Here is a 26571-nt window from a genome sequence, read left to right as displayed (position 1 = left end):
TTGCCCATTTGTTGCCAGTAGAATGCTTCTGGGGGTGGGGGAGGTGAAAAATGGGGTGCACAGATGCCCCAGGAGGCACAAAAAATGGGCCCCTTTTCAACCCCCCCCACCTTCAGAAGATGATAGAGAAAGAGAGAGCTAGTGAGAGGGAGGGAGGGAGAAGTGAGACAGAAAGAGATAGACAGAGAGAGAGACACACAGAGAGAGAGAGACAGAGAGAGACAGAAGGAGAAAGAGGGACAGAAAGAGAGAGAGAGGAGAGAGAGACCGAGAAAGACAGAGAGAGACAGAAAGACAGAGAGAGAGAAGAGAGAGACAGAAAGAGAGAGTGAGACACAGAGAGACAGAAAGAGACAGAGAGAGAGGAGACAAAGAGAGAGAGACAGAAAGAGACAGAGAGAGTGAGAGACAGAGAGAGAGAAAGAGAGAGGGAGACAGAAAGACAGACAGAAATAGAAGGAGAGACAGAAAGAGAAAGGCAGAGAGAGAGAGAGAGGGAGAGAGACGAGGGAGAGAGAGAGACAGAGGGAGAGACCACTTGGACTGTCTTCGCATCTGGGATGCATGGGTCTTTCCCATTGAGACGAGCAGGTGTTGTTTCTAGAAATCACTGCATGCAGGAAATATATGTGTGTGTTTGTGTGTGTATGTTACGGTGAAAGACCGAAATTGGTGAATGTCGACATTCACCGGTGAATGTCGACATTCACCAATCTCGCTTGGTGAATGTCCGAAATATTTGCTAAATGCCCTTATTTCTGACTTACACCGGTGAATGTCGACATTCACCAAGTACGCTTCCCCCTCTCTTTGGGGAGGAGGAGAGCCAGAGGGTCGCCTCTCTTTGGGGAGGAAAGTACGTTTCCCCCTCTCTTTGGGGAGGAGGAGAGCCAGAGGATCGCCTCTCTTTGGGGAGGAAAGTACGTTTCCCCCTCTCTTTGGGGAGGAGGAGAGCCAGAGGATCGCCTCAAAGGATGCCCCAAAGAGAGGCAAAACGTACTTTCCTCCCCAAAGAGAGGCGATCCTCTGGCTCTCCTCCTCCCCAAAGAGAGGCGATCCTCTGGCTCTCCTCCTCCCCAAAGAGAGGGGGAAACGTACTTTCCTCCCCAAAGAGAGGCGATCCTCTGGCTCTCCTCCTCCCCAAAGAGAGGGGGAAACGTACTTTCCTCCCCAAAGAGAGGCGACCCTCTGGCTCTCCTCCTCCCCAAAGAGAGGGGGAAACGTACTTTCCTCCCCAAAGAGAGGCGATCCTCTGGCTCTCCTCCTCCCCAAAGAGAGGGGGAAACGTACTTTCCTCCCCAAAGAGAGGCGATCCTCTGGCTCTCCTCCTCCCCAAAGAGAGGGGAAAACGTACTTTCCTCCCCAAAGAGAGGCGATCCTCTGGCTCTCCTCCTCCCCAAAGAGAGGGGAAAACATACTTGGTGAATGTCGACATTCACCGGTGTAAGTCAGAAATAAGGGCATTTAGCAAATATTTCGGACATTCACCAAGCGAGATTGGTGAATGTCGACATTCACCGGTGAATGTCGACATTCACCAGATTTCGGACTTTCACCGTAACATGTATACATGCACATACAAGTGTCATTTCTTCAGTGTTATCACAGAAGTGAGTACACCCCTTAACATTTTGTAAATATTTAAGTATACTTAAATATTTACAAAATGTTAAGGGGTGTACTCACTTCTGTGATACTCTATATATAAATATATGTATATATATATGTTCTAGCTGTGCTCCTTTAAATCTTTTCTGCTACAGTTAATAAAGCTATTCTTTGTTGTAAATTGATCCACATTTTTCTTTTTTTATTCTCTTATACGTTAATAAGGATACAGTGTTATGCAGAGGTGTACTTATAACAATTTTATAGACAAATGATACTATTTACAGTCATGCGGGGGGGCGCGAAATGTTTTCTTCTTCCTAGGGGGGGCATGACAGAAAATAATTGAGAAGCACTGTGTTAAGTGAATGTTGCCCCAGATTACGACTTTCCTTGCCACAGTTGTTAAGAGACTCACTTGCAGTTGTTAAGTTAGTAACACAGTGGTTAAATGAATCTGGCTTCCCCATTGACTTTGCTTGCCAGAAGGTCACAAAAGGGGATCAAATAGTACCAATTCAGTAATACGGGTAGTCCTCGACTTAGGACCACAGTTGAACTCAAAATTTCTGTTGATAAGATAAGGCAGTTGTTGAGTGAGTTTTGCCCCCCGTTATGACCTTCCTTGCCACAGTTAACTGAATCACTGCAGTTGTTCTGTTAGTTAACACAGTTGTTAAGTGAATCTGACCTCCTCATTGACTTGGTTTGCAAGAAGGTTGCAAAAGATGATCACATGACACAGGGCACTGTCGCCGTCATAACTATGAGTCAGTTGCCAAGCAGCTGAATTTTGATCATGTGACGATTGGGGATGCTTAAATGGTCGTACACATACTTTTTCTCCTGCCACTACCCCCTAAACCAGGGATGGCTAACCTTTTTGTCCTCATGTGCCGAAAATGTGCATGTGCCCACACCCATAATACAATGCGCGAGTGACCTGTGTGCCCTGCCACCTGTGCATGCGCGTGTGACCCCCTGCACATCCCCCGTGCATGCGTGTGAGACCCCCCCATGCCCTGTTTTGGGCCTGCTGGCACCAAAAATGGGGTGTGGGTGGGCGCCGCAACCCCCATGCTCCCCTTGCCCCAATGCAGGCCAATGCTGTTACCGGTGTCATGTTGGCCTTATGAGCAGCTTTATTCCTCTCTAGCATTCATCTCCATTGTTCAGTGATGCATTTCCTGCCTCTCTAGGATTTACCTCTACCTGCTCCTGCTCCTGCTCCTGTTGGATGTATATAGTTATATTCTTGAGGGCTTGTATAGTGTTTTAACTGCATTTTGATTAAACAACACACGCTGCAGAGACCCAAAAATCAGATGGCCGGTGGAAGGCGCACGCACATGCGCGATTGAACTCAGCTAGGATGATGGCTTGCGTGCCAGCCGAGAGGCTTCCGCGTGCCCCCTGTGGTATGCGTGCCATAGGTTCGCCATCACGTACCCAAACCAAATCAGATTTTCTATCATATTTCAGTGGTAAAATCTGGGGCATTGTGGAAACTATACAATAGGTTAGTTTAGGCACCTGTCTCCCTTAGCTGAAAGGTCTCCTCCATTATTTACATGTATTTTTGAATTTGAACTGCACCCATCTTTGTTTCCCTAAAGTTTCAAGCCTCCTGTCCAATCCTTGAGAGTTCCTGTGTTGTCAATCCTCTGATCTGTGAGTTCTCTTGTCAATGAAAATATTCTGATGTTAGTAAGAAGTTGGGAAGATGGTTTGCCTCCCTTCTCTTTCTAGGGCCCCAAAGTATAGTTTTTCTAAAATAATGGAGGAAGTAGTAACCCTTAAAACAGGATGCGGTCTGGCTCAGTGGACGGGGAAGAAACCTTTTCTTCTGTTTGATGTCACTTGCAACCAGGTTGAGAAGGATCTGCACGGGGAGAAGTAAGTTTGAAAGTCAGCGGTGTAGGGTAGGTTACATGAGAAAGACATATAGGACGTTCTTTTCCAGTTTAGATTATTATCAGAATTGGAGGCGGATGTGAAGAGCCACGATATTTGCTTTCCTCTGGAGGCAAACAGAGTAACCCCCTCAGGCTTGTATTTCTAAGTCCAACAATAGGCAAGTTAGAAACATGCCTAATCGAGACAAGACGCTTCAAATAGAACAGGCTCTGCTGTAGAGCAGAGATGCTTCATAATATGAAGAGGGTTTCACCTCCCATTGCTGCAGAGGCCTTTCATCTTGGTTTATTGAGACAATCGCTGGAGGAGTGTGAGGAGAGGAAACACTAGAACACAGCATGACCTCCATGGATGAGTTCATTGATGAAATATTGCTGAAACGGCTTGGCCTTTATTTTAGAACTGAGTCAGACTGGAAGATTTTGCTTTTACACATGATTTTGCTTACTCTGATTTTCTTGATCTCTAAATTTAGGATTCATGTTGCTTATTTTTGACATACTAGAGCCAACCAATATAATTTATATCGTTTACATACTACCCCGTTTCCCTGAAAATATGACCCGTTATTTTTTTTGCCTCCAAAAGAGGCATTAGGTCTTATTTTCAGGGAATGTCTTTTATAACTTCATAGAAAGTTCTTTTTAATTTCTTTGCAAGTTCCTATTAATTCTTTACAACTTCTTCTGCTATGCATTACTTTACCGTGGAAGTAGTCCTTCAAATACCAGGGTCATCTTCCTCATTCTTTTCTTAAGAAGCTGTGTTTATAAACTAATAAAAATGTGAAACACGAAAGAAGCTGAGTTTATCAACATGTCATTAGATGCTAAAGCAACAAAAACTATTTCCTAACATAAGTGTAGGATGTGCAAGCTTTTCACCACATATGCAAAAAAAAAAATTAAATGAGTGAAAGCGTTTAATTTACTTAAATTTCTTAATCAGCATCCTGGTCTATAAAGTGATATTTAGAAAATTTTGACTCCCTTAGCTTCTGTCTTACCACCAGCACCTGAGAAGTAGTTTGACTTGCTGGGTTAATTGGCTTATAAAGCCAATTAACCAACCAATATAATTTATATCGTTTACATACTACCCCGTTTCCCTGAAAATATGACCCGTTATTTTTTTTGCCTCCAAAAGAGGCATTAGGTCTTATTTTCAGGGGATGTCTTTTCCACTCGCTGCAGTGGTGGTGGCACCGACAGCCCCGCCCAGCAAAAGCCCATGTGGCCACTGCTGGCCTACTTCTTCTGCAGCTGTTTGCCGCCACTTGCGCATGGCACCCCCAGCCTCCATTCCGCCATCAGAGACTTCCAGGAAAGGCCTCTGCAGCTGAGAAACGAGCCCCGAATTGACATGCTTGGCATCTCTCCCCCCCAGCCTCCGTTCCGCCATCAGAGGCCTTTCCTTAAGATTCTTGGCTGCAGAGGCTGCTTTCCTGAAGGCTTCTGATGGCGACATGGGGGTGGGGGGGTGACACGTGCGAGCGGTGGCAAGCGGCTGCAGAAGAAATGGGCCAGGAAAGCGAGGCAGATGTCGGGGCATTGGAGGCCAGGCTACAATTATCTTAAAGTCAGCAAGTGTGGGGCCTGTGGGGCAGCACCCCCTCATCCCCACCCCTAGCTTGATATTTACCTATGCGCCTCGCTCCATCTCATGCAATCGGATGCAACAGAGTAGCCAGGGTCTTAACTAGGGCTTATTTGGTGGTGGTGGTGGGGTGTTAGGGCTTATATTGGGGGCATAAGCAAGGGCTTATTTTTGGGATAGGTCTTATTTTCAGGAAAACAAGGTACTTGTAATACTAGCTATTTTTGAATGGTTTATATTGCAGAGCAGAATTCTGCATTTATTTTTGCATTTCACAATTGTAGGTTTACCAGCTATTGGAATTCTTCTGGTGGGTTACTGTTGTTTTTCTAATTGTTTGGCAAGATGCTCTTATTTGTGTTAAGCAGTGTTCCAATATCTCAGGGGTTGCCACAAAGAAGAGGGGGCTCAACCTATTCTCCAAAACACCTGAAGGCAGGACAAGAAACAATGGATGGAAACTAATCAAGGAGAGAAGCAACCTAGAAATAAGGAGACATTTCCTGACAGCAAAATTAATCAACGGAATGACTTGCCTCCAGAAGTTGTAGATGCTCCAATACAATATTTAAAGAAGAGATTGGACAACCATTTTTCTGAAATGGTTTGGGGTTTCCTGCTTGAGCAGGGGTTGGACTGGAGGACCTCCAAGGTCCCTTCCAAGTCATTCTGTTATTTAAGTTGCCTAACAAACATTAAAACTACAGAAGTTAAATTGAAATTTTAGTTAATTGAAAGAGCTTACTTGGATTTATTCACTTGGTTATCATACTTCAGTGAGAAAAAATAATAATTTTATGCTTTCCTTTGCCTATAATTTTAAAAAATGGTTTGTGAGGGTGACAGTGGAGCATTATTTTTATCAACCTTACTACACCTGAAGTATGTAGAATGTTGGCCTGTGAGTTTATATTCTATGTCAGAAATCATTTATGTAGTTCAGCAGAGTGAGAAGAGTATATATCGTGACTTCGTAGACAGTTGCTAATGCTGAACCCACGACTTGCTTTTTAATTCTTTGTAAGTTGCTTTTTTGAACCTTTTATAACTTCATAGAAAGTTATTTTTAATTTCTTTGCAAGTTCCTATTAATTCTTTACAACTTCTTCTGCTATGCATTACTTTACCGTGGAAGTAGTCCTTCAAATACCAGGGTCATCTTCCTCATTCTTTTCTTAAGAAGCTGTGTTTATAAACTAATAAAAATGTGAAACACGAAAGAAGCTGAGTTTATCAACATGTCATTAGATGCTAAAGCAATACAAACTATTTCCTAACATAAGTGTAAGATGTGCAAGCTTTTCACCACATATGCAAAAAAAATTAAATGAGTGAAAGTGTTTAATTTACTTAAATTTCTTAATCAGCATCCTGGTCTATAAAGTGATATTTAGAAAATTTTGACTCCCTTAGCTTCGGTCTTACCACCAGCACCTGAGAAGTAGTTTGACTTGCTGGGCTAATTGGCTTATAAATACACTATATGCAAAATGTTTTTATACCACATAAAATACACATACTGAACTAGTTCCTTTTTTCTCAAGGAGGAAAGATTTCTGAATAGTGCTTGATGCTTTGTCTTGCATTATCTGGGAAAAATTGCTTGCTGGTGTTACAGGAAGTGTGTTGCATTCACATTAGTTCTTTATTTTCTCAGCAGATGTTCTGGGTCCTTGCCAGTAGTAAAACTCAATATTTTGAAAACAAACATTTTCCCCTAAAGTTGTGCACTATGGAAACAATAAACAATGTTTTTGCATTTATAAATTTCCTTAAGAGGCCCCCTGTTGGGTGAATCCCAAGTCATAAAGAATATAATCATGTAAAAGTGGTTGGATGGATTACACACAAATTGGAATAGGAGCACCAAGATCCCTAGCAACCTGATTTTCTAATACATACTCTTAATAGATTTCATGGGAATAAGATTTTTTATGTGGATGTACCTTGTCTTCATAGTTGTGATGGGATTTCGTGCTGTAAATGTGTACATTCATGAGGAAAAATACGTATTCTCAAGGTAGCTCCTTTTATGCAACCATCGAAGCCTCTAGCTCATGCGTTATCATGGACACACTGGTAGTTGCATATGAATCTTATTTTTCAATAGAATATTCAGTTTGTGCATTTTAAGCAAGTCTGTATTATTGGCTCTAAAAAGATCTTTGTACTATAATACAGAATAGGGACATGGTGGCTCAGTGGCTAAGATGCTGAGCTTGTCGATCAGAAAGGTCAGCAGTTCGGTGGTTCAAATCCCTAGTGAGCTCCCGTTACTTGTCCCAGCTTCTGCCAACCTAGCAGTTCGAAAGCATGTAAAAATGCAAGTAGAAAAATGGGGATCACCTTTGGTGGGAAGGTAACAGCATTCCGTGCGCTTTTGGCATTTAGTCATGTCGGCTACATGACCACAGAGACATCTTTGGACAATGCTGGCTCTTTGGCTTTAAAACGGAGATCAGCACCACCCCCTAGAGTTGGGAATGACTAGTACATACGTACGAGGGGAACCTTTACCTTTACTTTACCTACTATAATACAGAAATTAAGAAGGTATGTTTATATTATCCTCTGTGTGAAAAGTTATTGACTAAATAAAAGCATTTAAAAAAGAATATGGAGACAGACTTCCATTTGATTTGCATGTTCTTTTCTATGATGCAATACAGTCAGATTGCTTAAGACTGACCAGGAGTATCAAACCCGCGGCCAGTGGGCCCGAGGCATCATGCACAGGCCACACCCACCCCAGCTCTGCGAAGGGGGGAAACGTCACAAAACGTCACGTGACGGCAATGTGACGTGGCGAATTTGACACCCGTGGCTTAAGCCAATTCTGTTTAGAGTTATGTTCATTGTATATAATAATATTCACTTTGTTCTAAATTTAAATCAGATGACAACTTCAGGAATTCGGTAGCGCAAATTGTACTCATGCGTTATGAATTTTTGGAGGATTGATGCTACAGCTGTTATGTATAAATTCTGTAAAATAGTTTATATTTCATTAATATAGTTTTGTGTTTATCAGATGACAATTTGTTTTTTAGAAACAGCTTCCTCTTTGATTTCATTTCGCTTTTAATTTCTTACAAGTCAGATAGCATCCAGAAGGACGTAGACTTAAGCAATATGTAATATCCCGTAAGCATGACTCAGTTGAAACAAGGGCAGACTGATAATCTGGGGCCACAGGTCCATGCTCACTCTTCTCTTGTTTAAGGAAGTTACCCTTGAGTCTTTATTGTTCATTGGCATCAATATGTTAACAATAAAATTGGTTTCCCAGATTCAGTCATAACATATGCAGAAATACTGTAATATACACTCAGGCATTCCAATGAAACAAGAGTCATTAGCAGAAGTCACTCTAATGTGGTTTATGTGTGGGTGATAAATACCATGAGAAATATCCTGTTAATCTCTCTTTGCCTCTGGTAAAGTTGTTGCAATTAAACAAGTATTATGGTGCTTTGAGTTCATTCCTAATATTAGTCAAAATCCTACTTCCTAAAAATAGAGATTCCAAAACCCCCAGATTTATTAATAGTAGAAAGTCAAATTCAGAAAAGAAAGGTATGATTTTCAGTTCATTTTCCTTTCTGGATAATGTTGATTTTAATATGCGCTACTAGTTGCTTTCTACTTAGATCACTGGTTTGAAATACCCCATTTGCCTGAAAATAAGACCTCCCTGGATACTAAGCCCAATCGGGCTTTTGAGTGCATGGGCTAAAATAAGCACTCCCCAAAAATATTGCAACACAGCAACAGCCATGAGGTGACCATGCTTGCCTCCTGTACCTCAAAAATAATAAGGCCACCTTGAAAATAAGGCCCGGCACTTATTTTGGGGGTCAAAAGAAAATAAGGCCCTGTGTTTCTTTTTGGGAAAACACGATAGATTAAATTTTTTAAAATGGCATTTCAAAAGTGTATCTTTGAGCCAGCATATTTGACATACTGCACGTTTTTTTAAGTACTTCAGTTACTCTAAGTAATCTGGCCAAAATAATTTCTTTGCAGGAAGGAAATCAATAGCATCTTCATATTTAAATTTTCACAAATAACCATGGGTACCTCAAGGCTTCTATTTTCTTAAAAAAAGAATTGCAATGCTACTTCATGCCAGATAATAATGATGGATGATTCTTGAATCACGGAGAAGCTTAAAAATACTACAGTCCTCTGTTTTATGGGGAAAAAACACATTGAAACTATGTTTTGGAATCAGATATAACTAGATTAATTTCTTAAAATAAATAGGATCTGTACCCTACACACACATACACACATCCCTGACACACACTTTAAAGCAGCAGTTATATTGTAACCCCGGTTATAAAGTAGATTAATGATAATACTGTGTATTGTCCTAAATGCATGTCCATTATCAATGTATATGAATCAGAGGATTGATGGCTTCAGAGGAAATAGGGAAGGCACTAGTATGCCTCACTGAAAGAAACATATTGATTATGTTATATAAATGTAGAAATAATGTGCTTTTGTTTCTTGTAAACCAGTATGTATAGCCATGATTCCATGAATTCCAATTGTGCTAGAGCTAGAAGTTGGAATAAGTTTTTTATTAACATCTTTATTAGGATATTTTAAAAAGTTACTTTTTACATGTGAACAATGACTTTTTAAAATACCCTAATTCTATTGTGATAGTCTAGGCTAATATTGGTTAAACCTCAGTAGGACATTGCTATTTCGCTGCCTTTTGATTGCACGTTTCAAAGATTTCATTGGGGAAGTAATTTGTGAAGTTCTCTTTTTAAGATCAGGATAATGGCAGCTTTCCTCCAGATTACTGTAATTCACTATTGCCAAAGAAATGCCGGTCCCCACAAAACTGTTGAAAACAGAGTAGCTAGGAATTCTTGTACACACTGAGTCAGCTCTCCATTGTATGAATAGGCAATGACAAAGCGGTGGGCTTTCTGGGAAATGCAGTGGCAAACCATTTTTGGTTTTGATTTTTTTCTTTTTTTTCTGGAGACTAAGGGGGAAGGATGCATGCAAACCTTGTAAAGATTTAACATTTTTTCTGTGAAACAAGTGAAATCATCTTCCTGGCACCTGTGGTCAATTTGCTCTTTGGACTGACAGTTCCTCATAGTTAAGAGTTCCTCCTACAATGCTGTTTCGTTTAAGCATTTTAGGACTTTGTAGTGAGACGGGGAATACTTTGGGGTAAACTATGACCACAGAGCGGTGTGGGACCAGGATGACAAGTGAAGCGATGGTTTCTGTGTTAGAAATACTTTGATGATACGTATATAGTAATGTAAAAATGACTTAGAGAAAAAATTATTTCCTTTAAAGTCATTTGATTTTTTTTTTTCATGTTATAGTAGGAAAATATTAGTCAAATCTGTATTAGTGTTAGAAACTGGCTATCTGCAGTTAGATGTGCCTCTTCAAGCTTCACTGGTTGTTTATTAAATTTTTATACAGATGCTCATATAAAGAAAAACTTGAAATACAGGATAATGGATTAAAATAATAGTTAAATATAAAAAGAAATTATATGCATTTAATATTAAGAATCCAAATTTGCACGCTCAAATTTGCAGCCCTTGATTAGTTTTGTACATCATCCCAAGCCATTAGGATGATTAATTTGGTTTGGCTTTGAAATGTTTTGAGCATCTTAACTATTATGGTTTAATCAACTAACCAACTATGGCTTAACACCGTGACGGCAAACTTATGACACGCATGCCACAGGTGACATACTTAGCAATATCTGCCGGCACATAAGCTGTCAGCTTCAGCGCGCATGCACGCATTGGCCAGCTGATTTTCGGTTTTCCGGAGGGGCAAGGGAGGCTGTTTTCAGCCTCCCCATGCTTCAGGAAAGTCTCCGGAGGCTGGGGAGGGTGAAAACAGCCTCTCCTGACCCCCTGGAGGCCCTCTGGAAGCCAGAAACAGATTGTTTCTGAACTTCTGGTTGATCTGTTGGGGCCGTTTTTCACCTTCCCCAGGCTCCGGAGGCTTTCCGGAAGCCTGGAGAGGCCAACCCCCCCCCCCCATGTGGGGCAGTCATGCGCACGGGGAGAGTCATGCGCACATGTGCGGGGGACACATATGCAGGTGCGGGGAGCGCATTGTGGGTGTGGGGCACACGGGTGTGTGCTATCGCACATGCACACACACTTTTGGCACACATTTACAAAAAGATTCCCCATCACTGGCTTAGCATGTGGGAACATAGTGACTCAATCTTCCAACAAGAGTAGGCTGTGAAACAAGGAATGTGAGTGGGGCATGGGTCTATAATTTTGTAAATTTGCTGCATCTACTCCTGGGATCACAAAATAGTTGAAGAGCACAGTTGTGTAGTCCTGAGAAAAGGTGTGGCTGCTTTAAAAGCCTGCAGAGAGGTACTGTGTTTGTAGTCCTGAACACTCCAAATTGTGTGTTTGGAACTGAATCCAAAGCATGGGTTTGTGGTGTTTTTCTAATTAAACAATATAGCCCTGTCACATGCGGCAAATCAGAAAAAAGTTGCATACTCTCGTCCAGAATCATTTATTCTAGAAAGACATCTGAAATCAATGAAGGGAATCAGCTAGGAGAATAGTCTACTCATTTAGGAATCATATTTTAAGAACTAATGGAACAATTTTTATTAATTTGATTAATTGGTTTTTAATTATTTTTATTTGATTTTATCCCATTTAATTCAGTATGATATATCTACATGTATATATTTATATCTAAAATATCTCTCTCTCTCTCTCTCTCTCTCTCTCTCTCTCTCTCTCTCTCTCTCTCTCTCCCTCTCCCTCTCCCTCTCCCTCTCCCTCTCCCCACATACACACTCTCTCTCTGTCTCTCCTATCTCTATCCATCTCTTCTTCTTCCCCATATTAATTCTGTGACATGGCTGGGCTGCAAGAGAGAATGCCTACAGTCACCCACCTGGCTTCTATGCTTATAGAGGGGACTAGAATTCATGGTCTCTCAGTTTCTAGTCTAGCACCTTAACTAAACTGGCTCTCTATTTTAGTAGTATTTATGTGGTTTGTGTTGCTTTTTCTTTTTGCAAGTGGCCAATTACACATATATTTTAACCATTTTGATGGTTTATTACTAAGTAGGTAATTGCTTAGTTTCCACATACAAAGTATAGGGTAGGTGCCTCTTCTTTGCCTGCAGATTGTTGTTTCTATTTATACCAAAAACCTACCTGTAATATAGGTGAAATATAGACTGAGTATATCACATGTCTGCAGGCTTTAAGAGAAAACCATATATGTTGCTAAGCTAATCTCTTTTTTTAAAAAAATTAGGTCATCATGGCTGCTGTTGGCTCCTTTACTCACATCTGCAGTTCCACAGCTGACTCTTCCCACAAATTGCCTTAGCCCTGAGGGAACACACATTTTTCAATGGATCAGAAACTTGGTTCCAGAATTTGGTATTGCTGGCTCCCACGTCAAGGTACTTTCATCGCCAGCCGAATTCTACGAACTTATGAAGGTGATCTCAATATTTTTCTCTTCCATGTTTTGTCACTGGTTTTGTTATACTACATAGCTGATAACCCAGCGTTGTCCGGGTATTTATTTATAGGAGGAAAATGTCCGAACCAAACATAATTTCTAATGTTGGATTTTCCCCATCACAGAGGGAGCCCCCCTGTGGAGTACTGTGAAGCCGTTACCATGGCAACTCACTGCGCTGCATAATAAAAGCCATTTTGTGGCAGTACAGTAGAAGCCATTTGAAGGCACAACAGGCTGTATCATAACAGAACACCCCCCCAAAGGGTATTAGGAGTGTCTTACCACCACAGTATTTGTTTCCAGAGAGTAAGTTATCTGTGTACCAAGTTTGGTTGAAATTGCTCAAGGTGTTTCAAAGTTATGCTATAACATACACAGACAGAGAGAGAGAGAGAAAGAGAAAGACAAAGAGAGAGGGAGAGAGTCATTCATATATACATATGCATATACATATACATACATACGTACATACATACATTTGTTTTCGTATATTTTTACGGGTGTAGGTATGCTGATCTTGTTGTATTTGGGTCTTTTCCCGTGTAAAGACAGGATTGTTCAATGGCTCTGTTGTGGTTCTAAAAAATCTTTTCAGGCTTATAAGTTAAAGTAATTTTACCTTACCATTCCTTGGTGAATTAGTTACTATATTCAATTCTTAAGACTAAAGAAGAAGAAAATAGTGTAAATTTCTGTCAATATAGTGAGACCTGAAAAGTTACAGTCTCGTAGCTCAGTGTTGTGCTTATTTTAATGTGTCAATTATTGCCATCTCTAAGTAGAAAAATCAGTAGCTGGCCAGGGAAAGACTCTTGCTTAAAAGCATCGAGCTGTTTCTGCCACATGGGTGCTGCTAACTTTATTTATTCAATTTTTTCATTACATTTCAGCATAACATGTAAAAAAAAATCCCAAAATTATTTTTTCCGCCAGTTTCTATTAAAAAGTAGGTGCTTCTAAGTTTATAAAAGTGGGACTTTTGAAGTAATTTTTAAAATGTGAGTGATTATATTTAACTTAGTACATTAATGGCTTTCAAACATTTTTTTCTCTTTTGGAAGACAATAAACATTAAGAATAGAAAACCCTCAGTTTGTATATAATTAAAAGTGATGAAAGAGGATCAACCTATCCAGTATTAGCAGATTTTTCTTTCTTGACCTTTTAGTTGACAAGAGAGATATAGTCACTTGCAACCAAGAAACTTTTTCTCAGTCCAGTTGTGAGCAAAAAATGTTTAATATTTTTCCTGGTAAATTCAAGCTTTATTGATTCTTATAAAATTAAGTAGTGTGTCCCATAGGAGATGCAAATAGTCCTTGACGTAAAACCATTCTTTTAGCGACCGTTTAAAGTTGCAACGGACTGAAAAAAAAGTGACTTACAGTTTTTCACACTTACGACTATTGCCGTATCGCCTTGGTCATGTGATTAAAATGTGTTTCTGATGGATGCGGTGTCCTGAAGTCATGCGATCATCTTTTGTGACCTTCTGACAAACCAAGTCACCGGGGAAGCCAGATTCACTCAGTAACTGTGTTACCAAGCAAGTGCAGTGATTCACTTAACAACTGGGGCAAGAAAAGTTGTAGAATGGGGCAAACTTAACAAATGTCTTCCTTAGCTTCGGAAATTGGGGGCTCAATTGTCATCATACGTCAGGGACTATCTGTACTTAGATGCTTCATTTGATGGACTACAAATCTAAATGTTTTTCTTTTTCAGGGACAGGCAAAGATGGCTAAGCAACGAATCGTTTTAGCTTCGCTATATCTTGGAACAGGCTCTTTGGAACAGGAATTAGTAAGTATCTAAAATGGGAAGGAGGGACTGAAGCCTTTTTACTAAATAGCTAGATAAGAGATGCCTTAGATTTAGTTTTATTTGGGGAGGGGGCAGGGGCTCTGGCTTCAGAACTCTAATTCAGAGATCCACTCTGTTATATTGCTGTATGCGAGTTGTGATAGGAGAAAAAAAGTTAGATTGATTGCAGAAAATACGACTTCAGCAACAGAGTGGTTGAGACCTGGAATGCTCTGCCTGACTCTGTGGTTACATCTTCTAATCCCCACAGATTCAACCTTAAATTGTCTACGTGGACCTCACCCCATGCCTAAGAGGTCCGTAAAGGGGGCGTGCATAAGTGCACCAGCGTGCCTTCCATCCCTGTCCTACTGTCCCCATCTATTTCTATTCATTTCCTTGTGCATGTCTATGTTTATACTTATACCTGTTATCTTGCACATGTTTGACAAGCTAAATAAACAGATAAATTAGGAAAACACTGACACTTCCCGCTTGGCAAGTTGAAGTTCTATGTAAATCTGACATTTGATTTATTTTATGCACACTTCACTTCCCAACGCTTAGTATGCTTGAAAGATAGGAAGACAGCCTTGTGCATTTGTGTATGTTTGCAATAGTGGCGAATATCTGTAGCTCAGGTGTAGGATGAGGGTGAAGGGTGACACTAACATCCCCTAAACCCCGCTGAAGATGTTATCTAGCCTGGCAACGAAACATTCAGAAATCAACCCACAAGCTCGGAGAATGAATGTTCACCCACATTTGTGTATGTTTCCTTCTTGTAGGTGGATTGTATTGAAATAGCTTTGGAAAGCTCATTGAAGGGATGTGAGAGTCCCAATTTTAGAGTGTCTATCCTGTTAGACTTCACGAGAGGATCCCGAGGTAAGTATAAATGTATTCATTGACCAACTCTTTTCACTTAGTCGGAATAGACTGATATGGTTCAGGATCTCTGATATAAGAATTTGGTTTAAATAATTCTGCAGATCAAAGAATTTGGACCTTTGTCTGAAATCAATGCTCAAAAAACAACTTCAATTCTTCTGTAGATGTCAAAATATTATCTCATTAGTTTTATTTTGCAAACAGCCATAAAAAATGCAAAGAATTCTCTTAATTTAAAACCCAGGCAAGATATTCCTGATACTCTTTTTTTTAAACTTACTAAAATGTAAATCTTGCCTATACAATTCTTCCTATTTTATTGAATTGTGAAGAATAATGTTAATTTTCTTGATCTCTGCCGCCTGTTGAGGAGTCTGTATCTGTCAAATTAAGTGTTTTGAAGCATTCCCCAGCTGAGCCAAATTGATAGGAACCTTATCTCTCCCCACTTATGTATTATTAGCCTGCTGGTTTTCCTCAGCTCCTCTTTTACTGCCTGACATAATCAGGAATATTTTCTGTGTTGTTGTTTCTTTTCTTTTTCTTTTTGTTTCTAATGCAAAACAAACCCAAAATATATCAAAATCCACGTATTTTCTTCTTAATCATGTTTTATTTGCTCCTTTGAAACCTTCCTTAAATTTTGATGGTTTTCATATCCACTTTGGTGCCTCTTCTTTTGCAGCATTTACTATCTAATTCTCCTACTTCCTATTCAGGTCTGAATTTAGATCCATACAGACTTCTGACTCCTTGCTGGTGCATATTCTTCACCAGACCGGTCAGAGCCCCTCCCCCCCTCAAAGATTTTGCCCTTATGTTGATCAGCTGTCGTGAATGACTACAGATCTTGGCCTCGCAACTAAATAACCACCGTCTTGCTGATGACCAATTCTTTGATTTTGTTCTAAGAGATATCTCTATTCCTCTTGCATGACTTGCTGCTGATATTTCCTAAGTTTGTGCCTTGAGCAGTTCCCAGAAGACAAGATGTTCGTGACTCAGGTTTTCCACGCAGACGTCTGTGATGTGTCAAAGGAACAGTTCAGTGAATGGCATTATGCTTCCAAAATGATAGGCTAGTTGTAGATAGTAATGGAAGTGTCTTGGATGGAAAAATCCAGGAGCTGCTCTTAAGACGAAAAGCATGAATTTCGTAGCCTAATAGTGAGGCATAACTGCCTTAGCAAAGAAAGAGCAGGCACTACTCTCCAAGTAAAACAAACTTCATTTGCAGAAGATGCTGCATGAGAGGTACACAAAACTCTCTTTACGGCATTCTGTCTATCTACATTTTTCTGTTCCCATGATGCAAGTTTTGCTGTTATGTGAAATATACAATAAAGAAGGAGTCAGAACTTGCAGCTGAAGGCTGTAAAATGTAGAAATGCCTTGAGGCATGGCCTCTGGAGGAGGTGAAGTTAAGATCTTCCTATTAGGTCCATCTTTGGGAGATCAGGAAAAAAAAAACTTAATCATATGCTCAACTACTATTCTTGATCACCAGAGATGGAAATGAGCCAAAGCATGTGTGCCTGGTACAACCACTGTCCACTTAATTCTCTTATTATTAATCCAGAGCAACTAGAGATGACACAAAATATCTTCTAACATGTGCTTCTAGAGAGGTAAATGGTCATTTTTTAATCACTCTGCAGCTGATGAACAACTGGACATATTTAGACATTCTATACATAACAGTTTCTAGCATCTCCCGATTGTTAAGGTTTTCTAATTCTTACAGTGGGTTGGAGCAGATATTCTGTGTTACTGTGATCCCATCCGGTGTGTTTTCCCCCCCACAAGGCCAAAAGAATTCTCGAACCATGCTGCTTCCACTCCTGAGGCGATTTCCAGATAAGGTCCGTGTCTCCCTCTTCCACACTCCTAATCTACGTGGTCTTCTCAGACATCTAATTCCTGAGCGTTTTAATGAGACCATCGGGTTGCAGCATATCAAAGTCTATCTCTTTGACGATAATGTGATCTTGAGCGGGTGAGTTCCTCGTTATAAGGAAATAGCATTGGGTTAGGAAGAATTTGGTGATTTCCAGTAAAGAAGAAAGGAAAGAAGGAAGTCAATGAAGCCAGATCATAATAGGGATCGTTCTGAAAATTCTGGAATATGTGTCATAGCTCTGTTCTGTACTTTCCCATTTTTGGACTGTTTCTAGTCTTAAGTGATTCTGAATAAGGATTCTACAATTCATTTGCCTTTAACCAAAGTTTTAATGGGGAAATGGATCAGGAAGGCAATATTAGTGTTCATGTGTTGATTAATCTTATGTGCCTTCCTGTCTATTGTTTTTTCAACTGTCAAATGTATGTGCGTTGAATATGATATATATGCCATCATTTGGCATTCTTAACTGCCTCCTATTTCCCCACTCCAGAGCCAACTTAAGTGACTCTTACTTCAGCAATCGGCAAGACCGTTACGTGTTCCTGCAAGGCTCGCCAGAGATTGCAGATTTCTTCACTGAGCTAGTAAATGCAGTTGGGGATGTATCTTTACAGTTACAGCAGGATGACACAGTCAAAATCATAGATGGGATGGTCCATCCTTACAAAGGTAGGATGGCCATTTATTTATCACTTTATTTTCTACATTGCCATAAATTTAGATTTTGGGGAGGTCTTTAGCAAGGAATTTATTACGTATACAGGTAGTCCTTGACTTACAACCAAAATTGAGCCCAAAATTTCTGTTGTTAAGTGAGACATTTGTTAAGTGAGTTTTGCCCCATTTTACAACCATTCTTGCCACCACTTTAAATAAATCACTGCAGTTACTAAGTTAATAACCTGGTTGTTAAGTGAATCTGGTTTCCCCATTGACTTTGCTTGTCAATAGGTCGCAAAAGGGGATCACATGGCCTTGTAACACAGCAATGGTCATAAAAGTGAACTAGTTGCCAAGCACCTGAATTTTGTTCATCTGATCCTGGGGATGCTTCAAAGGGTTGTAACTGTGAAAAACCGTTATAAATTTGAACGATCACTAAATGAACTGTTGTAAGTCAAGCAATACACACACACATAAACACACACGGGTGTGTGTGCGTGTGCGTGCGTGCGTGTGTTCCAGCGTAACTTTGAAACACCTCGAGCAATTTCAACCAAACTTGGTACACAGATGACTGACTAGATAGAGAGAGAGAGATTTGTATCTTACCAGAATTTATTTTGAGTTTTCTTGCCGGCAATATAATATAAATTATATAAATTATAGTTTTAATATATTAATATTATATGTTGTTGACATAATCATTATGATGTTTAACTATATATAACTAATGTAGAATATGTTTAAGAACTAAGCGCAGTACAAAAACTGAATTAACTAAAACTAATATTAATTCAAAAATATAAAATAGACACATGAAAACCTAGGCACTTGTAATTCTAAGGAAGTAGTAGAATACCGACAGGTCACTACAGTAAAAAGAACGTATAAATTAGGCCCTATAAAATTGAGTTAAGTTATATAATCTATTAAATCAAATAGAATTAAACAGTGGTCAACATAAATGTCAGAAAGGCCTGATACCAATACCAATCCAGACTACCTTCTGTTATGCATTCCAGATACCCGTATCCTGGGGGTTCATAAGGATCTCTGAAAGCAGAGCTAGGAAAGCACTGCCAGGCCCAGTAAACCCTGTTGATCTTCTTTTATATTCCTAAGGATGGAGCCTGAAAGTGATTTTTCTGTAAAGAATAGGCTGAAAAATGGAGTTACGGCTCCTTTCTAATCAGCATTTAGCTTGATCCCTGGAGAGACACTTGTCCATGGAGATTCTTTTGTGACAGGAGAAGCATTCTGGTTTAGCTAGTAGGAATTTCTCTGCTAACCGTGATTACTGGGATTACAGATACAATTGCCAATTGATACATACTTTAGGGCTGAAACCTTTGAGATAGGAGGAGCAACGATGGAAGGAATTTATCCATAGGTGGCATTAAATTTTATGACAATGACTAAACAGGAGGAACTCTGCATGGCAAACAAGAATAAAAACCCCACAAAACAATTTAAACAGAAAACCATTTAAAACAGTGCTGAGTCCACAATAAAATTTTGCATTCATCTTTTGTAGCCAGGGGCTTTCGGCTAAGCTGACTTGGTTCTGTAGATTGTGAGGCTAAAGCTAAACATTCTAATGATTCCCATGCTAGTAAGTAATTTGAGTGACTTTGTGGTGATTCCTGAATGGGAAGAAGCGAAGAACTCCAAGCGCTGCTATATAATGTGTGTTTCAAAATCTGTACGTGAATGCTGGTATGGTGGATGCTATTTGTTCTCACTAAAATATGTTTTTGTTTGTGTCTGGGGAATAGTCTTTCTTTGTTACAACCTGGAAAGCTAATTTTTACTGCAGAGCATAAGTCACTGGGTGTCGCTTTCCCTTGGGAGGTGTTTTCCAAGCAATACCAATTGTTGAGAGCCCTTCCCGGCAAGTCAGTTGCTGTGATTTCTAGATCAGGTAACAAAAGCAAATACTCTGGGAGTAGGTAAAGGGGGACTGGACTGCGCTCTGACGTTTGTTATATTGATGAGAATAAAATGAATTATGCTCAAATAGGCACAGAAGAAGGTACTTGACATGCACCTTAGCTGACAATTCCTTAACAGTTGTAAATTCTTGTCTCATTTTGTTATTTTTTAAAAAAAATCACAGGTGCCTTATTTTTTTTAATTATTTGTACATAGTAAATTATGTTCATTAAATTGAAGAGGTATGTAGCATGAATGTCACTTTAGTAGTTTTTCCAGTTTGGGATATTTATGTAGCTTACATTTTGATTTGTTATGTGGTTTATCTATTGTGCGCCGCCCAGAGTTCCCTTTGGTGAGATGCCAAATTAGGTAGGTAGGTGATAGATAGATAAGATAGATAGATAAGATAAGATAAGATAGATAGAATAGGCAGGCAAATTCTCTGTGTTAAACCTTTGGGAAGAAAAACCTTTAGTCAGGTGCTGAAAGGGTGTCACATAGGGGCCCCTTTTATTTTCACCACCTGAAAGTACCTGTAAATTCAATTAATCACACTAAATCACAAATCCCAGAATCCATGAGAGTCACAAAGCAGTTACTGCCGCTAAGGAAGTCAAGGGTCTCTGCAAGAGATCTGAGACGGCTTGGATAAGACTAAATTGTTTCATCTGGCCCTGATTGTCAAAACTTGGGAAATGAGTCATGTCAGGGCAGGAAGAAGACACACTCTTCCCAATATGTCCCATATGCCTCAGTTACTCATGCCTCTGCTTTCATCTCTAATCCACTTATTCCTTTGCAAACTAGCGCCTGACAAAAATTAATTGAGTAAATCCACAATTCTTCATTTGAGAACCAGATTTTGTTCCCATATCATAATATATCCCATTGCCATTAGTAACTCAGTAGATACAATTGAAAGCCAATCCAACAAGCAAAAAGTGTTATAGAAAGTGTGTATTGGTGGCAGGTTTGGCTCTGTCCTGAGTCCAAAGAACATGCTTTTAAAAGAGCATTAGGGATTTCTTTAGGCTTAAGTGCAACGGGTAGAAGCTGCAGCCAGGGGGCTTTTCCCAGTTCTATTTGTTATGTCAGTTACCTTTCCTGGTCTTAAATAATGCCATTATCATCAGACACAGACACCCAAGCATCCACCTTCTATTGTTCTACACAAGGGTCTTGGAAGGGGCTATTTCAGCTGGACCTTGGTTCAATTACCCCTTTGCTGTCAACTCCCCCCCCCCTCCGAAGCCTCCAACATCTGTTGGTTTACACCAGGGTTTTGAAAGGGGCAATTCCAGCTGGACCTTTGGTTCACAAACAAACAGTTACAAATTGCTCCATGATATATCTAGATACCCCCTTAAGTGTAATTCCTCCTGGTTTGAGCACCACCGTTTTAGCTTAATTTGATTTCCATAATTCCTGACCTGCATGAAGCAACCACCGACTATTCTGATCTCTTTGATAGATCTTATATTTCATTAAATCATACATTTATCTTCTCAGGAGACAAGATGGCCTATTATGAGATGGCAAATAAGAAAGTGATGGAAGTGATCAATTCTGCCAGGATCAAACAAGAACAATTTCACACTCGGACTTTCCATAGCAACAACACAGAAGGAGAAATCTCATCCGGTGATACAAAGGCAATTGGTGATGGGCAGTCAGAACCAGACACGTGGATTTATCCACTAATACAGATGAAGCCGTTTGGGATTCGGATAGATGAGACAGTCACAAATACTCTCCTTATGGAAGCAGAGCAGGGTGCCAGCATATATCTCACCACAGGTTATTTCAACCTCACAAAAACATATGTAGATCTGATTCTAGGCACCCGGGCAAAATTCCAGATTCTACTAGCCTCACCGGAGGTGAATGGGTTTTTTGGAGCCAAAGGGGTGGCAGGTGCCATCCCTGCTGCTTACGTTTACATTGAACAGCAATTCTTCAGCAAGGTGTGTGGCCTGGGTCAGGAAGAGAGAGTCCAGTTGCATGAATATACAAGGAGTGAATGGACTTTCCACGCCAAAGGTGAGACATTCTAGGCAAAGGACTTTTGCTTATTCATTGAAGTGGTTGAACATGTTTTATAATCAAAAAATGAGTTAGACTTAATTCTGTTTTAAACATCTTTCTGCATTTGCTCTGGAGAACAGTCCTTGGATAATTTTCATGCCAGGAAATCCAGCTGATGAATTGATTATGAATTGTAGGTTTAAAAAGGCTAGGAAAAGGCCAGAGTCATATAATGTATTTTTGTTAATTTTTTTATCCTGTATTTATTACTTTATCAGTAACTCAAGGCATCATATATCATACTCCTTCCTCCTTCTGGTTTCCCCACAACAACAGCCTTGTGAGGCGGGGTTATATGATACATTTCCAAGATGCCCCTCTAAGGGTAGGGATTAGCAAAGGATTTCAAGTTGGACCTTCAAGCCACAGGGGCAGATGTAAATACTTTACTGTTCCTGAACTAATCAGTGGCAGCAAAACCACTGTGCCATATTGTTGATAATCAGTTTATCTTGATAATTTTATATTTAGGTCAGGAATATGATATATTGGAACCAAATATGAAAGAAACTACTGCAGCAATATTTATTTATTTGTTTGTTTGTTTATTGCATTTATATACCACTGGAACTCTCAGTGTCTTACATAGAAAAAATAGCTTAAAATCAATCCAATAGAAAAGATAAAAGCATGCCAGGAATACAACAAGACAGAGGAAGATTTTTTTTAAAAAAAGATGGCCACATCAGAATCAAAAGTATTTCTCCGTATAGGAAAGACAGTAGAAAATAGGAACTATATAGTACTAGATTTGGGAAGAAGATGTATGGGAATTGTTAACTACATTACTGACCTTGTAATCTGCTACAATTTCTTCATTTCCTGTTACTGTGATGTGGCCAGTTGGGAAAGCAGGAAATTGTGTTACCGTGTAAGAAAGTAGTGGCTGAATGGGATCTAAAGGCCAGTTGAGGCATCTGACAAATAACAATCTGGGTACTGAACTGAATTTGCCAATTTTCCAGTAACGTTTAAGAATGATGGATGCCTGAAGGGAAGAAACCTCCCGTTAATGAAGCAGTCCTGTCTTTCCTGTGTTCTGAGAAATGAGGCTGGGAAGTCTGAAATCAGATCCATTTTGGGAAAAAGACAATGGATTCCTGCATTTTTACTAGCTAGCCTTGATTTAAAAATTTCTCTGCGAAAGATGTGCTATGCGGAATGGAATTCAAGGTTAAGCAGGGTGAGATTGTGGTATGCCAGGGGAGAGGAAATGGATGCCCAAAACATAAGTGGAAGTGAAGTGTCCCAGCTGTGATAAAGCCACACTTTTTGTGGAAACCATAGCATCTCAGAATCTCTATAAACAGTTGGAAAAATGTAGTAATTTTCATAGTCTTTATTTGAAAGCAACCAAATTTGAATTTCTCAAATTTGGATATTTTGCATGTCCTGGCAAGTTGAGGCGCCTAAAATTTCCATTCAGTCGTATATTGCCAAACTATGGCATCCATTGTCTAGCCCTTGGAAGAGAAGCTGCTGCCAGAAATAATTAGTATTTCCCATGCAAAATCCAAGTTCTCCCTTGCATCAGTCCGCTTTTTATTGCCCTCAGGAACCTCTTGGTCGCTTACTGTATACATTAGATTAGAGTAAACTGGGCAGCCTTCTCTTGTTACCTTGAGCAAGTCCCAAAGTTCACGTCCTAACAGGCCGTTGTACTCCAGGGATCTAGGCTTTTATTTGTCTGCGTTTGTGGTGGTTAATCATTATGGGAATGCTGATATCTTCCCAACCTCCTTCCTGCAGAGCTTCTGGGAAGAGGCTTGGAGGTTGGGTGTGGGGGATGGCTGCTGAGCAAGCTCTTTTCTGTTAAGAAAACATACTCATGCTCCCGCTCAGCCAAAATCAGGAAAAAGGGCAAAGGATGGGATCATGTGGGTAACCAAGAGCACTGCTTATGCGTTCTTTTAAGATCCCCCCTGTCAGCAACCCTTCGAAGGGGGGTGGCCTTAGAATGGCTGATCTTCTGTCTTACTGGCAGTGGGCTCCGATATTGCAAACCTCTTTAGAAATAGGAGGACTAGTGGGCGGGGGACGACAATTTTAGGAGGATGACTTTGGTTAGTTTCTCAGTGCTGTGAAATGTTTTTCCCCTGATTTTTTTTTTACATTCTCCAAAGCCCTCATACTTTTGTCAGTTGACTACACATGACATGCCTTTCCTCATTTTATGATTCAGGAGATGTGAAATATACACACTGTACTTTAAAAAGCTGCGGATCCTGCAGTAGATTAGAATAATGTCATAGGCATTCTGTAACTGGCTTTGACTGAGCAATGGCAATGGATAATAAAGTTACACAAAACAGAAAAAAATTGCAAGTGCAGTTGCCATACAAAGTCACAATCCCATGTGTTTCTTGTTGCTGCAAACTGAAAGAAGAATTTCTCATTCTTGATACATTCCATCTTGTGCTGGCCAGAGTTTTAGGTAAGATACGTCAGCTTAAAAAAAAAACCTTCCAAGCACTGTTAACAGTTAAGACTACCAAGAATTCATCCACTTACCAAACCAAGTTGTGTAAGAGGCAGTAATTCCTCACTAGTTTGGGAAAGCACATTTAAGATTCCTGTCTTGGAATCTGGCTGTGGAGGAAGGGATTTAGATTAGATGGAGAGGCTTGAGGTAAATAAAGTTGTAAGCACCTCTTAGGAGAGGCAAGTGTGTTCTTGCAGGGAAAAATGATCTGCTGTCTGTTATGCAACTGGGGGCAAAGTGTCCCTTGTGCTGAGGTAAATCTCCTCTACAGCAATTGCGTGACAATTGAGACATTCTTTGTATTTCCCTCCTGGAAAGGTGAGTCATGACGTGAGCCAAATCAGGTTGGTATAGTCCCAAGACCGATCCCCTCTTACAGTAGGCAGTCAGTCTCCTGCTTTTTGGCTTCCCATTCCACACCTGCCTGGTCCCTATGATCAAAAGCATCGCTGGGGTCTTTTCTGTCAGATTCCAGTGGAGTAGCAGGCGGCCCTTTCCCTCACTTCTCCTGGGTTGCATTGTAGGTTGTGCTGAGAGCCATCAGTTGGAACAACTGGATAACCCAGCTCTTTGTTTGCCAAGGAACCATTGATACGCAGTGAGGATAGAAGAATATGGAATATTTAGAATTATGGACAATAATGTGTGCCTCAATTGAGTGTGTCTGGGTGACTAATTTTATTTCAGGTGTAAGAAAACAAAAGCAGAACTATAAAGGAAATTGCTAACTTGGAAGGGCTTATTTCCAACCTAGCAATTTGAAAGCATGTAAAAAATGCAAGTAGAAAAATAGGAGCCACATTTGGTTGGAAGGTAACAGCATTCCGAGCGCCTTCAGCGTTTAGTCATGCCGACCACATGACCACAGAGACGTCTTCGGAGAGCACTGGTTCTTCGGCTTTGAAACGGAGATGAGCACTGCCCCCTAGAGTCGGGAACGACTAGCACATATGTGCGAGGGGAACCTTTACCTTTAACTTGGGAAGGAAGAATCATATAATTAATTTTCTTATGTTTTTAACAGGACTTTAACAGAAAAAGCATGGATGTTTTAAACTCCAAGTTTTAGGAGCATAATTAATTCATTAGATGTTACTGCACTGCAGGTTCTTCAAACACAATTTGTAAGGGTGTGCTTTCTTTGGCAGTCAACTGCTTGCATGAAAACTGCAATACTGTACTCACCTCATTAATGGCATCAGGAATAATTTTCAAAGCTTGTAAGTGCTACATCTCACAGGTGAAGTGTGACCCTCACAGCTCCTCCAGGTTGTACCACCTAGCCCCAATTGCAAAATTGTCACTCTTCAGCAGTCCATCCCCCATTCCCTTTCAAAAATTAAAAAGAAGGGGCAAATGGATCTAGCCCTTTCTGCTCTTGTCTCATTTAGTTGCCGCGATATGAATTAGATCCCAGGCTGCAGGGAAGCCTTGTGATTGCATGTGTATGTTTGGGAGTTTGGGGTAGTTATTACAGTTGTTTTTGGAATACTGCTTTAGTTTTTTGGTATGTAAAGAGGAAGAGATTAGAAGATAGGAAACCGTGCAAAATGGGTGTGTGCCACTTTTGTCCTGGCAGATGTGACAGAGCGGTGAAAAGGTAACTGCCGGGTGGAGGCTCAGTTTCCCAAAAGAGACATCAAAACTGTTGGTTGCTCATTATTTTAGCTGAAAGTATATAGTATCTGTATTAAAGCGTATCTGATGTGATCATGGCATATTTTAAAGATGCAATGAAGGTTGGCTTGTTTATCCCCCCCACCCCACCAAAAAAAGCCCTATTTACCAGAATGAGGATTAGAATTAGAAATACAGGGATAAATTTGTTTTGGATTCTACAATGGCTTCTATCATAATGCGGCATCTATCCTGTTTCCCCAAAAATAAGACACACACACACACACACCCTGGGATAATAAGCCCAATTGGGCTTTTGAGCACAGGCGCTAAAATAAGCCCTCCCCTGAAATATTTAAACACATGCGCAGCCACTCCCCGCTATTTCCTGGGGGGGGCGTGCCCCACATGCCCTGCATGCACCTGCCATCCATGCAGAACAGCCTTGTGGAGACCGCTCTCCCAAACTCTAGCTACCACGCCCCTTCTCTTAGTAGCAGCCATAAAAAGAGCGGCAGGCCCAGCCAGAAACAGAGACAGAACCTCTG

The 26571-nt window shown here is 40.3% G+C and overlaps 1 protein-coding gene across 5 annotated transcripts in view; it reads left to right on the top strand.

The window, feature by feature from the left end:
• The window catches only part of PGS1 (phosphatidylglycerophosphate synthase 1), a 114610-nt gene that overhangs the window by 75221 nt on the left and 12818 nt on the right, over positions 1 to 26571 (top strand). For all 5 annotated transcript variants that reach the window (XM_081936796.1, XM_081936797.1, XM_081936795.1 and 2 more), the window contains 6 exons: positions 12429 to 12618; positions 14370 to 14447; positions 15236 to 15335; positions 17145 to 17334; positions 17732 to 17910; positions 21349 to 21879. In XM_081936796.1, coding sequence (XP_081792922.1) covers positions 12429 to 12618; positions 14370 to 14447; positions 15236 to 15335; positions 17145 to 17334; positions 17732 to 17910; positions 21349 to 21879 — 1268 coding nt within the window. The remainder of the gene's footprint in view (positions 1 to 12428; positions 12619 to 14369; positions 14448 to 15235; positions 15336 to 17144; positions 17335 to 17731; positions 17911 to 21348; positions 21880 to 26571) is intronic.

Source organism: Natrix helvetica, assembly GCF_964273705.1.
Source record: "Natrix helvetica genome assembly, chromosome: 1".
Taxonomy (NCBI): Eukaryota; Metazoa; Chordata; class Lepidosauria; order Squamata; family Natricidae; genus Natrix; species Natrix helvetica.
This window is presented reverse-complemented; position numbering and strand designations above follow the sequence as displayed.